Source organism: Schistocerca serialis, chromosome 2, assembly GCF_023864345.2.
Source record: "Schistocerca serialis cubense isolate TAMUIC-IGC-003099 chromosome 2, iqSchSeri2.2, whole genome shotgun sequence".
Lineage (NCBI taxonomy): Eukaryota > Metazoa > Arthropoda > Insecta > Orthoptera > Acrididae > Schistocerca > Schistocerca serialis.
This window is the reverse complement of record NC_064639.1, coordinates 198833420-198847822: the sequence shown is the minus strand read 5'-3', so window position 1 is coordinate 198847822 and position 14403 is coordinate 198833420. Positions and strand designations below refer to the sequence as shown.

Below are 14403 nucleotides of genomic sequence, written 5' to 3'. Positions count from 1 at the left end.
TGAATATTGCAATTGTAAGTAAGTTTGGGAGATGACACAGGCAATGGGGGATGGCACAGGCTTCAGAATTCCATTCTTCATAAAATTTCTTGCTTGTTTTTTACATTTGCTAAAATAAACAAAAAAATTCAAGAAATGAGGGTTGTAGAAGTGGACTTATATCTGTAACGTTTTTAGTGCAATCATTTGTTTGAAAAGTGGTAGACTGTTTTCTAAAAATACTTTAGATGTGTGTCTAATAGTGAGGACACAGGCAATCGCTAATTCATTTAAATAAATGTATATGGTGTGCCAGAGAAAAATGAAGAGATTAATGGTTTCAGAATTACGAATCGCACCTTCGGTTATTTGTATGTCAAGTACTTAATCTTCAAGGGTTTTTGAAAGTTTTCTGGATAACTTGAGTTTATTAAAATACTAGTGTCACATTCACTCTTAGGGTGAAGCGTGGGTCTTGTCGTAGAAGTTACCAGAAATTGAGGACCTTTCTTTACTTATGTTATTGTTTCACTCTCTGAAGGCATTTTTCGCAATCTTTATGTACTTTTGTTTAAAAATGTGTATCATTTGTGTAGATTTATATTAAGAGAACAGCATTATTACCTATGGAGTTTTAATTGTATTCCTTGATTTGGTTTTTGTAAGAGTTACCTTTGCTCTGATGTGTTACTATCAGTATGTGACAGAATTTTCCGGTAAGACTTATTTCTATTCCTGTGTTTGTAGGCAGATCTACAGACACGTGCAGCACAGCAGGGACGGCACCAACACGTCAGACGGGCGCACTCCGATCTTGGTGGTCAGCGCCTCTTTCAGTGGGACGTGCGCTCTAGCTATCGACGTATGTTTTCCACACCTTCACCCATCAAGATGAGGCCCCCACGAGCTAGTCCACCTCATCCTCGTCCGGCAAATCTAGAGCAGCCAGTACAATTACGGAAGTACGTCTATTCTGTGCCTTTAAAATTGCAATACACTGTGTGATTGATGATGGCGACTTTGCGAAGTGCTGACAGAGCTGAAAACAGATCAACTTAATCCCTCCGTCTTAGGAATAAGACTTTCAGTTGTCCCTCTGTTTTGAAAGTATGAAGAAATTAATTTTATTGAAGGAAAATTCAATAAATAAATTACGGGGCAGCATTGTTAGTCATGAGGCTTGGTGCTCACTGCAGGTGGATCCCTTGTGCTATTAATGGGCATGATGCACATTTGTGAAAGAAAATACACAAAACTATAGCAAATGATTTTCAATCTCTTCATATTTATTGCTACATAATATTCCCTTTCTGATGGTCATCTCTGTAACATGCAGGAATCTCTGTATTTTAATCAGATAGAAAGCTACACTAACAAGAAGTCACAAATTTCACAGGTGGCAGACTATTATATTAATTTACACATCTCTGAAAAACATAATGGCTTCACATGTTAACTGTTTGGCATAGAGAGCTACCTGATACTTGCAATTTCGCTACTGCTCCCGGACTGCATAAACAAGTTGAACTGAAAAATACTTAATGACACACAAATAATTTGCAGTTCCACAGACTTAGTGACTTCCATTATGACAGCTTGCTGTGTGCTGACTAAAGCTTTGTACTGCATGGGTGATATGGAAAATTACAATTTGGTAGAGTATAAGATTGTTACAGCTTAGTTAATAATATGAAAGACAGGGATATTAGAAGGAACAGAGACACAGTAGGCAGTGGTGTAAGTTTGTTTAACAAAGATAAGTGTAACTACAAAACGATAAAAATAATAGGTACTACTTTATGACGGTGATTTTAGTGTACACAGGGATTCCCAAAGGCTGCCAAAATGTTTCAAGAAAGTGAAATTTTTTAATTGGAATAGTTAGCAAACTAACAGTATAATGTAACTGGATAGATAAAAAAACTACTCACCAAGTGGCGGCAGGGCACATACATATAAAAAAAGATTTTACGTATGTAAGTTTTTGGAGCCAGTGGATCCTTCTTCTCACAGAAGGATTGAAGGGAGAGGAAGGTGAAGGAAAAGGACTGGAGAGGTTTAGGAAAAGGGTTAGAGTTTGGAAAACCCACTCAGAACCCCAGGTCAGGAGAGAATTACCGAACGTGATTAGAAGGAAAGACTGATTGTTAGGGACTGCACCGTAAGAGATTTGAAAACCTGAAATCTTGAATGTGGAAGTCAGGTTAATATTTAAGACAGAAATCACTGCTAAAACATCATGCACGAGTCGATTAGAGTGAAAAGAGAAGTGCATTATGTAAAGGTGGGAGGGAGATGGCGAAAAATAGACAGGTCAGAAAATGAAAGATGTAGAAAACAAAAACTGAATGAAGAAAGGAGTAGTTACTGTGAAGATATGCTGAGACAGAAAAAATAATAAACCGTATTTACTCGAATCTAAGCCGCACTTTTTTCCGGTTTTTGTAATCCAAAAAACCGCCTGCGGCTTAGAATTCAGTGCAAAGTAAGCGGAAATTCTGAAAAATGTTGGTAGGTGCCGCCACAACTAACTTCTGCAGTCAAATATATGTAGCGCTACACAGGCATGCTTTGCAGGCACAAAGATAAATACTGGCGCCAAAACCTCTGCGTCAGTAAATAAATTTAAAAAAAGGTGGAAAACAAGCTTTTTTTCTCCGCCCCGAGTTTCAACCACTGCATTTTCATACATTATCCAAAGAAGTATATACAAATTCCGTATTGTTCATCTTCGAATGTACCAGCATTTCAGTGTACTACGAAAATCCGACTGGCAAGACTGTTTGGGATGTTTGTCAATATGGCCAACTCTACGTTCTGAATTTTTTCCTACCTGTGAGAAGAGATGGTTACTAATAGGAACTTTTATGAATTGTGAATCACATGCAGTAGGCCTATTCTCTTCACCATAAGAATAATACGAATATAAACATTTTGCCATGTATTATTTTGTTTTTGCTGCTATCTCATTTAAATCCTGTCTGCCTAATAAACTACGAAACTAGAGGGAGACAACAGCAAATGCGGAAGAATATACGTATCATGTCATGTTTATATTTGTATTATTCTTATGCGTAATAGTGAGACAGTCAGAAATGAAGCATTGCAATTGACTAGATTTTTAAATCTAAGATGACTCTAATTTCTGTGCAGAATGTAATGTACTAAAGAGGCATCTGCTAAGATTTTCAAACAGAGAAAAATTTTCGCTAAACTCTTGTTCAGAACATCTTCTATCATACGCAGTCTATTATTTGGTTCTTGTTGATCATTATCAAAGAAAGCAGCAGTGTAAGTACCAACAAATAGCAGTCTCTTGCCATTGTTTCGCCAATGAGACGATCCCTCTCTCTCTCTCTCTCTCTCTCTCTCTCTCTCTCTCTCTCTCTCTCTCTTCTCTTTTTTTTTTTTTTTTTTTAAAAAAAAAAAAAGGGGCAGTAGCACGCTCAAAAGCAAAAAGCAAGCCATGCCACGAGCGGCGACAGGCCGTAACACTCATTATCAGAATGTGACAAACAATGCATGCCACATTAAAATAATGCATTTTCAACTTAGAGTGACGTAAACACCTATAACAAAGAGAGTGGCACTTATCAGATCAAAGAAAAATAAGTAATCGATTCAAACCAGACGAAGCACATGAAAAAGGAAAGGTACCCGTATAAATACGGATGGAGTGCCTGACGCATAGCAATGGCTACCTGGTAAAGCTTAACTGCTAACCTTATGACTCGAACCAAACTAATGTAGCTGTATCGTCATTCATTCGACCTAAATTGTGTCTCATATTACAATGGACCAACTTTGTTTCAATTTGGAGGTGCAGCCTAAAACTTTTCTCTCCACTTGAATTTCGAGTCTCAGATCTCAGGTGCGGCTTAGATTCGGGAACATTTTTTTTCCTTGATTTCGAGTCTCATTTTTCAGGTGCGGCTTAGATTCGAGTGCGGCTTAGATATGGTAAACTGAGGCCATGTGGGTGGCAGTATTTCCACCTTCAGAGTTCTGAGAAACTGGAGTGTTGGGAAGAATCCAGATAGTGCTGTGATGAAACGGGCATCGAGTTCATGATTGTCATGTTGTAGAACAAGCTCTGCAACAGGATAGTGTGTGTTGCTAGTATATACCCTCTGCCTATGCCCATTCACCCTAAGTGATAATTTGGTGGTAGTCATGCTGACGTAAAAGACCGAACAATGTTAGCATATAAGCTGGTTTATGACATGTTTCACATATGGCTCTCCCTTTGATAGTTTTTTTTTTTTTTTTTTTTTCCCAGTTACAGGGCTGATATAGGGAGTGGTAGGAGGGTGGATAGGACAAGTCACAGGGGTAGGAGCCATAGGGTAGGGTGATGAATGCAGACGGAGCATAGCGTCTGACAAGGACATTGTGGAGATTGGATGGGCAACAAAAAGGTATTCTAGGTGTGGTGTTCAAAATGTCAGAATGAATCTCATTTCAGGAGACAATTTTAGGAAATTATGGAAAATACTGAGTGACAAGTGGTGTGCTATGAAGTTGTTTTTTAGTGGGATCAGCAGTACCAGGACTGGATGTGACAGCCCTGACATCTGCTTTTGACTTAGGGTGGTGGGCTAATTACATCTAGTGGAGGCTGAGGTGAGAATGGTAGTGTATTGATGTAAAAAGTCTGCATCCGGACAAATATGTGAGTCCATACGAAAAAGATGTCGTCAATGTATCTAAACCAAAGCAGGGGCTGAAGACTTATGGATCCCTGGAAAGCAACCCATGAAAAAGTTGGCATAGGAAGGAGCTATCCTTGTTCCCATGACCGTACTCCTGTTTTGTTGTATCTGTGCCCCTCAGAGGTGAAGTGAAAAGTATAAAGCGGATTAAGGTAAGCAGGAAGGGTGTCATAGGTTTGGAATCAGATGGTTGCTGACTGAGGAAATGTTCAGCAGCAGACAAACCGTGTACCTAGGGGATGTTCATATAGAGGGAGGTAGTATCAATGGTGACAAGCAAGGGGTGTGGTGGGAACGGGATGGGCACAGATTTCAGACAATCTAGAAAGTGGTTAGTGTCTTTAATATAGGATCAAAGTCTTTTTACTATGGGTTGCAGGTGTTGATCAACTAAGGCACATATATGTTCGGTGGGTGCTTGAAGCCAGCAGCTGTAGGGTGGCCAGGATTGATGGGTTTGTGAATCTTAGAAAGAAGGCAAAAAGTGGGGTGCATGGTTTGGTTGGGGCAACAAGTTCTACGTATAAGTGTTTGCCTTGTGAGAGGCTTCGATTTTAAGAGGGGACTGCAGGTTAGTTTGAATCAGTGGGATGGGATCTTGATGGTAGATGCTGTATGTAGAGATGTTAGACAGCTGGCGCAGACCTTCACTAACATACTCTGTCAGTCAAGCACCACAATGGTAGGGTCCTATGTGTGCTGGGAAGATAATGATAGAGTGATCAGCTTTTAGGTAACGCAAAGCCTGGAGTTCTGGAGACGACAGCTTAGTGTCATGTTGTGGGGATCTGAGGAAGGGTTGTGGAGCAATGCTGGATGTGGGGAACTCTTGGAAGGCTTGGAAGGGATGATTTTGAGATAGTGATGGTGAATCAGGTCGGGATTGTGGTCAGAGCTGTTCAAGGCAGGTTTCAGTGTCAGGTTTGCTGTTGTAAAGGTTTTGGCATTGGGTTGCAGAGTGATTTTTCCAGTTGACATTACATGTGAAGAAAAGTAGGTGCTTCACATGATTAAATGCAGGTTTCTGGCTGAAAGTGTTTCTTGAAAATTTGTTCTTAAAACCTGCCTGAAACATTATATAGGCCATTTTCTGGCGAGAAATTCTCACCCACTCATTACCTATTGTAAACCATTATCTGTTCTTAAAATTTGTGTATGATTTTTTCTGATTTTTTCCGAATTTTTTCCTTGCTTTTCTTCCGTTTTTCTATCTTTCCCACACTGCTTCTCTTTTTTACCACTCCCACCATTTCTAAGACTCCAAACCATTCTCTCTTGTTGTGATGAATCCCATCACATATTACATCCATTCTTTTGAAAAACATACTTTTGCACTATCAAAACTAATGTCCCACTTTCTGTTTCTTGAAACCTGCTTGTCCTTTGAAGTTATTCCCAAAAACTTAACAATGAAAGTCCTTATTCTGGATGTAATCCTACTGTACACAGAGATCTTTTACAGGTTCAAATACAGCAATCTTTTACACGTACCCAACTAATCTGAGACCTATATGCCTCATCTAGCAATTTCCACTCCATCACACTTTTCTCCTTCTACAAAATCGTACAGTTATCTGCTGCTCATATTTCCTTGGTGGTATCATTTGCCAAGCCAACTTCGAACTGCAACAAAATGCCAGACTTCAGCTCAAAAAGCCATCCCACCTTCTCGTAAACAGTGGTGTTTCCCTTCCTGTCCCTCTGCAGCTACCTAAAGAGCCACACCATCAAGTCCCACTCCTCCCCTGAAAACCAGGCTTGACCACCACGTTAACATCCCACAGCCTTCACCACTGCCTTCCAGACCAATAATAATTCATAATCACAAGAACCAGTCACAACAGTACAGTGTTCGAAACCTATTGTGTGAAGCACTCTCCCCTCCTGAATTATCTGTATTATACAAGGATCTCACTTGAGCCATAACCTGCATTTAATCTTGCTGCTTTGGTGAAGGACCCTTGAACAGTTCTGACTGTGATCCTAACGTGATCCCTTCCAAGCCTTCCAAGAGTTCCCCACATCCAGCATTGCTTCACAACCCTTCCTCAGGTCCCCACAACGTGACGCTAACCTGTCCTCTGCAGAACTCCAGGCTTTGTGTTACCTAAAAGCTGATCACTCTATCATTATCCTCCCAGCAGACAAAGAATCTACCATTGTTGTGCTTGACTGACAGGAGTGTGTTAGTGAAGGTTTACGCCAGCTGTCTAACATCTCTACATACAGCAGCTGCCATCAAGATCCCATCCCGTTTATACAAATTGACCTGCAGTCCCTCCTTAAAACCTCAAGCCTCTCACGTGGACAAACGCCTTAATACATAGAACTTCTTGCCCCAACCGACATAGTTGCTGGCTTCTAGCACCCACCGAATGTATATCTGCCTTAGTTGATCAACACCTGCAACCCACAGTAAAAAGACTTTGATCCTATATTAAAGACACTAACCATTCCCTAGATTGTCTGAAATCTGTGCCCATCCCGTTCCCACCACACCCCTTACTTGTCACCATTGATGCTACCTCCCTCTATATGAACATCCCCCCAGGTACATGGTTTGTCTGCTGCTGAAAATTTCCTCAGTCAGCAGCCACCTGATTCCAAACCTATGACACCCTTCCTGCTCACCTTAATCAGCTTCATACTTATCAACAGCTACTTCACCTTTGAGGGGCACTCACACAAACAGAACAGGGGCACGGGTCATGGGAACCAGGATGGCTCCTACCTATGCCAACTTTTTCATGGGTCACTTTCCTGTGATCCATAAGTCTTCAGCCCCTGCTTCGGTTTAGGTACATTGATGACATCTTTCTCCATATGGACTCATGATGGGGATGACCTGTTAAAATTTGTGAAATAAAAATCTTCTGCCAATTAAATTGCACATGATCCTATTCTGAATCACATGCCACTTTCCTTGATGTTGGTCTCATCTTCACTGAAGGCCAGCTTCATACTTGTGTCCACATTAAACCTACTAACAAATAACAATACTTACATTTTGACAGTTGCCATCCTTTGCGTGATGTTGGTCTAGTTCTCACTGAAGCCCAGCTACACATTAACCTCTACATTGGACCTACTAACAAACAACAGTACTTACATTTTGACAGTTGCCATCCTTTCCATGTCAAATGTTCACTCCCATACAGTCTCACCATTTGAGGAACACTTGTCTGTTCGGATGTAGACTCTTTCCAGCTATAAACCACCATTCTCACCTCAGCCTCCACAGAATGTAATTAACTCACTAGCCAAGTTCAAAAGCAGATTTCCCGAGCCAGTAGCCAATAGCGGTAAGGGCATGGGCATTAGGGATGTTGGTGTTAAGGGAGGTGACGTCAATAGCGACGAGCAGGGCACTGTGTGGTAAAGGAACAGGAACTTACCTTATCTTTATTGAACACTACCTTTCCCAACGACCCATGGATTCCAAACCAACAACCTCCTTTTTAGTCGCCATGACCAACTATACTCTCACCCACAATTTTTTCTCCTTTGTAGACATTACCTACAAACAAATTCTGCGTATGGCTATGGACACCCTCATGGCACCATCTTATGCCAACCTATTCATGGCCCATGTAGAGGAATTTTTCCTAAACACCCAGAATCCCAAACCCCTTACCTGGTTCAGATTCACTGATGACATCTTCGTGATCTGGATAAATGGTGAGGACTCTATCCACATCCCTCCGGAACGCGAACACCTTCTCCCCATTCACTTCACCTGGTCCTAGTCAGCCCAACAAGCCACCTTCCTCTATGTTGACCTCCACCTTAAAGATTGCTACATCAATACCTCTATCAATATCAAATTTACCAACCACCAGAAATATCTGCACTTCGACAGCTGCCACCCATTCCATATCAAGAAGTCCCTTTCATACAGCCTAGCTGTCCATGGCTGTTATATATGCAGTGACAAGTGGTCCCCTCTGAATTATACCCAGGGGTCTCTCTGAGGCATTTACAGACCGTAATTACCCTCCCATCCTTGTACAAAAACAGATCTCCTGTGTCTTATCTTTCCGCTCACCCACCACCTCCCTAAGTTCCACCATCTGGCCACAGAGGAGCATTTCCCTGTGACTCAGTACTGCCCGGGAAAGGAGCAACTGAATTACATTCTCTGCCAGGGTTTTGACTACCTCTCGACATGCCCTTAAGTGAAAAATGTCCTCCTCACTACCCTTTCCACCTCTCCCACAGTGGTATTCCTTCACCCACCGAACCTACACAATATCCCCATCCCTCCCTGCAAAACCCCTGCTCACTACACCTTGCTTCATGGCTCATATCCCTGTTATAGACCTAGATGCATGACCTGTCCCATACATCCTCCCACCACCACCTACTCCAGTCTGGTCACAAGCATCACATATCTCATCATAGGCAGGGCTACCTGTGAAACCAGTCATATGATTTACAAGCTAAGTTGCAACCACTGTGCTACACTCTATGTGGGCATGACAACTATGAAGCTGTCTGTTCGCATGAATCGGCATTGACAGACTGTGGCCAAGAAACAACTGCAACACCCTGTTCCTGAGCATGCGGCCCAACATGACATTCCTCATTTCAGTGACTGCTTCACAGCCCGTGCATTCTGGATCCTACCCACCAACACCAGCTTTTCTGAATTGCACAGAACTCTCCTTCCAATATACCCTATGTTCCCATAACCCTCCTGGCCTGACCTTTATTAGTCATTGTCCTTACCAGTCTAGCCTCTCCCTGTTCCCATTGCAGTACTACACAGCCCTCTATTCCACCAATGCACCCAGTCTTTTTACCGCCCCCTCTCTCCCCCGCCCTCCGTGTAACCTCTCACCAGCACCTAGCTGCCCCACCCTCTCTCCACCTCGTCCCTACTTGCTCCCACTAGCAGCACTTCACTGTCCCCCACCCGTACCCTGCTATCCTTTCCCTCCTGCCCCAGCCTCCTCCTTACCTCCACCCAGTTGCCTCTCCCATTATATGCTGCTGCTCGTAGTCTGGTTTCAGCTGCCAGAGACCGTGGTCATGTATGTGTGAGTTGTGTTTGCATGAGTTTGTGTGTTTTTCTGTTTTCTATTGTGAACAAATTTTTCCAACTCTTTTTTGTTGTGCCTATCCGCGACTCAGGATCTCCGCTATACGGTGAGTAGCAACTGTCCTGTTCATAATATTGGTATTAATAACAAAATGAGAGAAGACAGAAAAAATATTAACATTATGAGTGGCATAAGAAGAAACAGGATAGTCCAAGTGCAGTTCTGTCTCATAATGTATAAAGAAACTGATATTCTATTTCAGTCTTCTGTGGAACTAATTGTATTCTATTCCACAAATCCCATAACAGTATAGTTTTCTTAGCAGTAAATTATGACTACTGACATCAAATGCCTTTGATAAATCAAAAAACAGGCCACAATTTAATGCACTGTTATATATGAAATTAGTGATCAATTTTAAAAAGTTATATATGGCTGTGTGACTGACTTACTTTTCCTAAAACTGTTTTGCCCATTAACCAATACTTGTTTTTTATTGAGAAAAAGAGAGACTCTATTATACATTATCCTTTCAATTAATTTTGAAAAATTGGAGAACAGTGATGTAGGTAGGTGATTAATGATATCAGAATGGTCATCCTTCCTGTAAATAGTATTTTTTGTTTTTGTGTTTTAATGGGAAGACTCCTTTGTTAAATGATACATTAATCATGATGTCAGCAAGCTGAGACTATATATCTTGTACTGTGTTTTATTACTTTGTCTGGATTCCCATCACCACCACTGCAGTGAGTGACTAAATTCAGTTTGATCAGGATTGGAGGGCAAATACAATGAAATGGATACCATTTTCACACTTTTATTACCCTGTTGAGTATTTATGGACATATTTGAGAAATTTATTTATGTGCAGTGGCCACATTGTGCAAATTCGAGTGTCCTTTAGGCAAATAGGAAGAAAATAAGTTTGAACCACATAAAGAGCTTAAGACATCAAGTGGACTAGAAGTGTCTTAAACAGATTATAGCAGAAAAGTGATATGCAAGGGTACCAATGATATTTGACAGATTTGTGTAAAAGTTTGACCTTCAAAACAGAAATTATTGTGTGTCACAAAATATTTACCACTTGCCAAATTACATATTAAAAACACAGGGCACGGCAGAAACAGTGACCTGTTTTAAATGGTGCACCATTGTTGAACACGGCTTCCGAGGGAGAAGGTTGTGGTATCAGTGCATAGTGTGGTTCAAAGCCTCACTAATTAGTATAAATTTTTGGTCGAACGAACGACGTGTGTTCCCAATTGAAACGGTTTTCAAATTTAGTGATTGTTTCATAGGAATGTAACATTTGTATTGGCGACATGTTGACATTGGTCATAATATTAAGTTCTATCCCAGAAGTCTTTTAGGAGATGTCTTTAGCAGTTAAGAGCAACAGCATCTGCAACAAATCAGTCACCACCTATCAGACCGTGAACGGGTTGTGCATTGGACAGTATTGCATCAGTGACAGCTGCTTTTCAGTGAAGCCCAGTGCAATCACTTCATCAACATTCACATGTCCTTAACATCTTGAACAGAAGTGTGCGATGGATAATGCATCTGGATAATTATTTCATCCTTGCAAGCACCAGCTGATGTAACAGTTATTGCCCAGAGACCAGGAAGCAAGCCACAAGTGATGTATGCAGATTCTGGGGATGAACAATAGTCAGTCCCATTTTTTTCAATGATTTTAAGATGTCTGATGAGGCCCTTTTTCATGAATCAGACAGTGTGCGCAATCAAAACTTTAGGTACTGGATGCCAACCAATTCTCATTAAACACATGGAAGGCCAGTTCAAAGTGCCAAAGGCACTCTGTACTCTGTGTCTGTGCTGGGTGTTACCAGTCCATACTTTTCTGAGAATGGTGCAGGTAGTACTGCCAAAGTAATGTAGATATATTGTTATGTTGCAACAGTATGTAATGCAGGAAATACATAGAGAGAATATTCATATGCAGTATCTGCCATGCTGAGATGGTGGTACAATCAGTCACAATGCTGGATTATCCATGACAACCTTACACAGAATAGTTCCAGTCTGTCTGGTTTTCCACTTTGGTAATGTCAATTAGCCACCACATTTATCCCATTTATTGACTGTTGACATTTCTCTGTGGGGATTTCTGAACCAACAACTCTGGAGCACTTCAAAAACAACATTCATGCCAAAATCAAACCAATAACAAGCGACACTCTTTGCAAGGTTATGACAAGTGTGCATGTTCATGCCGAAAATTGCATTGCCAACAGTTGCGGCCTCCTAATGGAGATAATTTATAGCAACTGACTTGTCTAATAAAATGGTATGAAGTGTTCTTTCAAACAATGTAACCAATAATGTATAACTTACATCTTAATGGTCTGTTAAAATGTTCAAAATAGGTCATTGTTTGACACGCTCAGTAGTTACATCACATGATGCCCCATGGAATGTGAAAATATAACTAACCAGTTAGCTTTTTTCATTACATATGGTTATATATAAATGATTGCAGAGCCTTAAATTTTGTGGTGCTTGCACAATATTGAATTTCGTTCAAGTTGTCAGTGTTAAAACGAACATGAGGTGTCACACATGAATTTTCTGATCAGAAATAAAACAATCACAATTTTTTTTTTTTTTTTTTTTTTTTTTTTTTTTTTTTTTTTTTTTTTTTTTTTTTACAGCTCAAAACGGCGTTCTGCGAGGCCACAACTCAGGCGATCTCTGAGCCAGCCCCTAGGTTTGAATGAATTATCTCCACTCCTGCGGAGAAAACCTCGTACATCCACCAGTAATGTGTTAAGCGAAGATGAACATGATGCCCGCGCTGGAACTTCTGATGACGAGATGATGTCTGATTCTGAGTCATCTGTTGCATCTCTTTCAGATAGGAAGAAATCATTTGAACAGGTACAGTGTATATAACTTTTACATGTTTCTGCATTGTAGTTAGAATTAAGTTAACTAATACACAATATTTCCAGCACTTGGAAGTGATTATTAACTGAAGATGAAATATCTTATGAATTTGATTTTGCATGTTGGTTTCAATCTCAATACATTAGTGCTTTATTACATATGTTCTAAAAGTACACTATGCTGAAACTTTCCATTATTGTCATAGAATCTTGTTGAAGGAATGTATTGCCATTGCTAATACAGAATTTCGTATGGGGAAGCAACATTTACTAACTAGTACAAAAGGAAGTGCCAAACAAGGAAAAAAAAAGGAATTTTGTGAAAATGTCCGTATGAAATATTTTACTTTGTCAAGACTGAGTCTCATTGGTCTCCACTCAGCAAACTATTACTCCTTTCTGTCAAGACAAATGACAGGTCCTGTCGCAGTATCATTCTTTCAAATATTTCTGCACTCATAGGCAGTTTGAAGTACCAATGGAAGATCAGACTTAGCTGATTTAGCTTTGCTCTGCAACAAACTACAACATTGAAATGTTGTTGTCCTGGAAGAATCCCCCAAGTAACAGTTGACAAAATGAATAACCAGCCCTATTACACTTAAAATTGCTGTTTTGTTGATTAATTAATCCTGTTGATTTGAACATTTGCAGCTACATTTAAAATATGTGCCATGTTTCTAATACCGTTTCCCATTCACAGAACAAGTATTATATACAGTAATTTTCACATGTTGCTTATAAGCCTGCAATAAAGCCTAAACTGTGACATAACTGTGATTCCCTTGCATTTTACATTTTAATAAATGAAATACTGAGTGAGGAGGCGCAGTTGTTAGCACACTGGACTTTCATTCGGTAGGACGGCAGTTCAAACTTGTGTCTGGCCATCCTGATTTAGGTTTTCCTGGATTTCCCTAAATCACTTCAGGCAAATGCTGGGATAGGTCCTTTAAAAGGGCATGGCCAATTTCCTTCTCCATCCTTCGCTAATTCGAGCTTGTTGTTGTTGTGTGGATGGGACGTTAAACACTAATCACTTCCTCTTCCAGTAGATGAAACAGTATGACTTGCGTTAATCATTATGATTTCATCAAGCTATCTGCTGTGAGGTCTGCCATGTGTATTCTGACTCTGAACACAATAAGAAACATGGTTATAATAAACTGATAACTTTTATTTGAGTCACTGCAAAGTAAATAGACACAGCAAAGTAAAGAGGGAACATGGTCATTTAGTAGCTTGTACAAGAGAGACTGGCCAGAGCCAGTACAAGACAATATAAAGGGTATTCGCCAACAAGCGGTCGCTGGCTTCCTGCTGTAGATGACTGAGGTGCTGTTCAAGGGTGACAGTCTCTCAGTCTCTGTTGGAAATGTCTGGAGCTGCTGAAAAGCACGCCATTTGAATGAGATGCACACCGTGGCTGTAGTGGTGGAGATGCAGTAACAGTGGGTTGCTAAACTCCTTTCTTCTTCGGGGTGGGGGTGGGGGGGGGGGGAGGGGGAAGAAGGCTAGATGTTGGCTCCTCCAAAACGCTCTGATATGGCTGACAAGTCCATGGTGTCAAAGACATTCATTCTGGATGTGAACCCATCCCGATCCATGCAAACGTGCGTAGAACTGGAAGTGGCATGAGCACAGACACATGCATCTTCCTACCCCTCCTGGATTGCATGCGGATGACCCAGCTCCTCGTACGCAATGGACTTGGCAAACGGCAGCATCATGGCCGGGAGCTGGGGATACTTGGGG

The 14403-nt window shown here is 40.8% G+C and overlaps 1 protein-coding gene across 1 annotated transcript in view; it reads left to right on the top strand.

The window, feature by feature from the left end:
- The window catches only part of LOC126456937 (rho guanine nucleotide exchange factor 4), a 48192-nt gene that overhangs the window by 3853 nt on the left and 29936 nt on the right, over window positions 1-14403 (top strand). The window contains exons 3-4 of the mRNA XM_050092874.1: window positions 727-941; window positions 12415-12640. Of these exons, the coding sequence (XP_049948831.1) occupies window positions 727-941; window positions 12415-12640 (441 nt within the window). The remainder of the gene's footprint in view (window positions 1-726; window positions 942-12414; window positions 12641-14403) is intronic.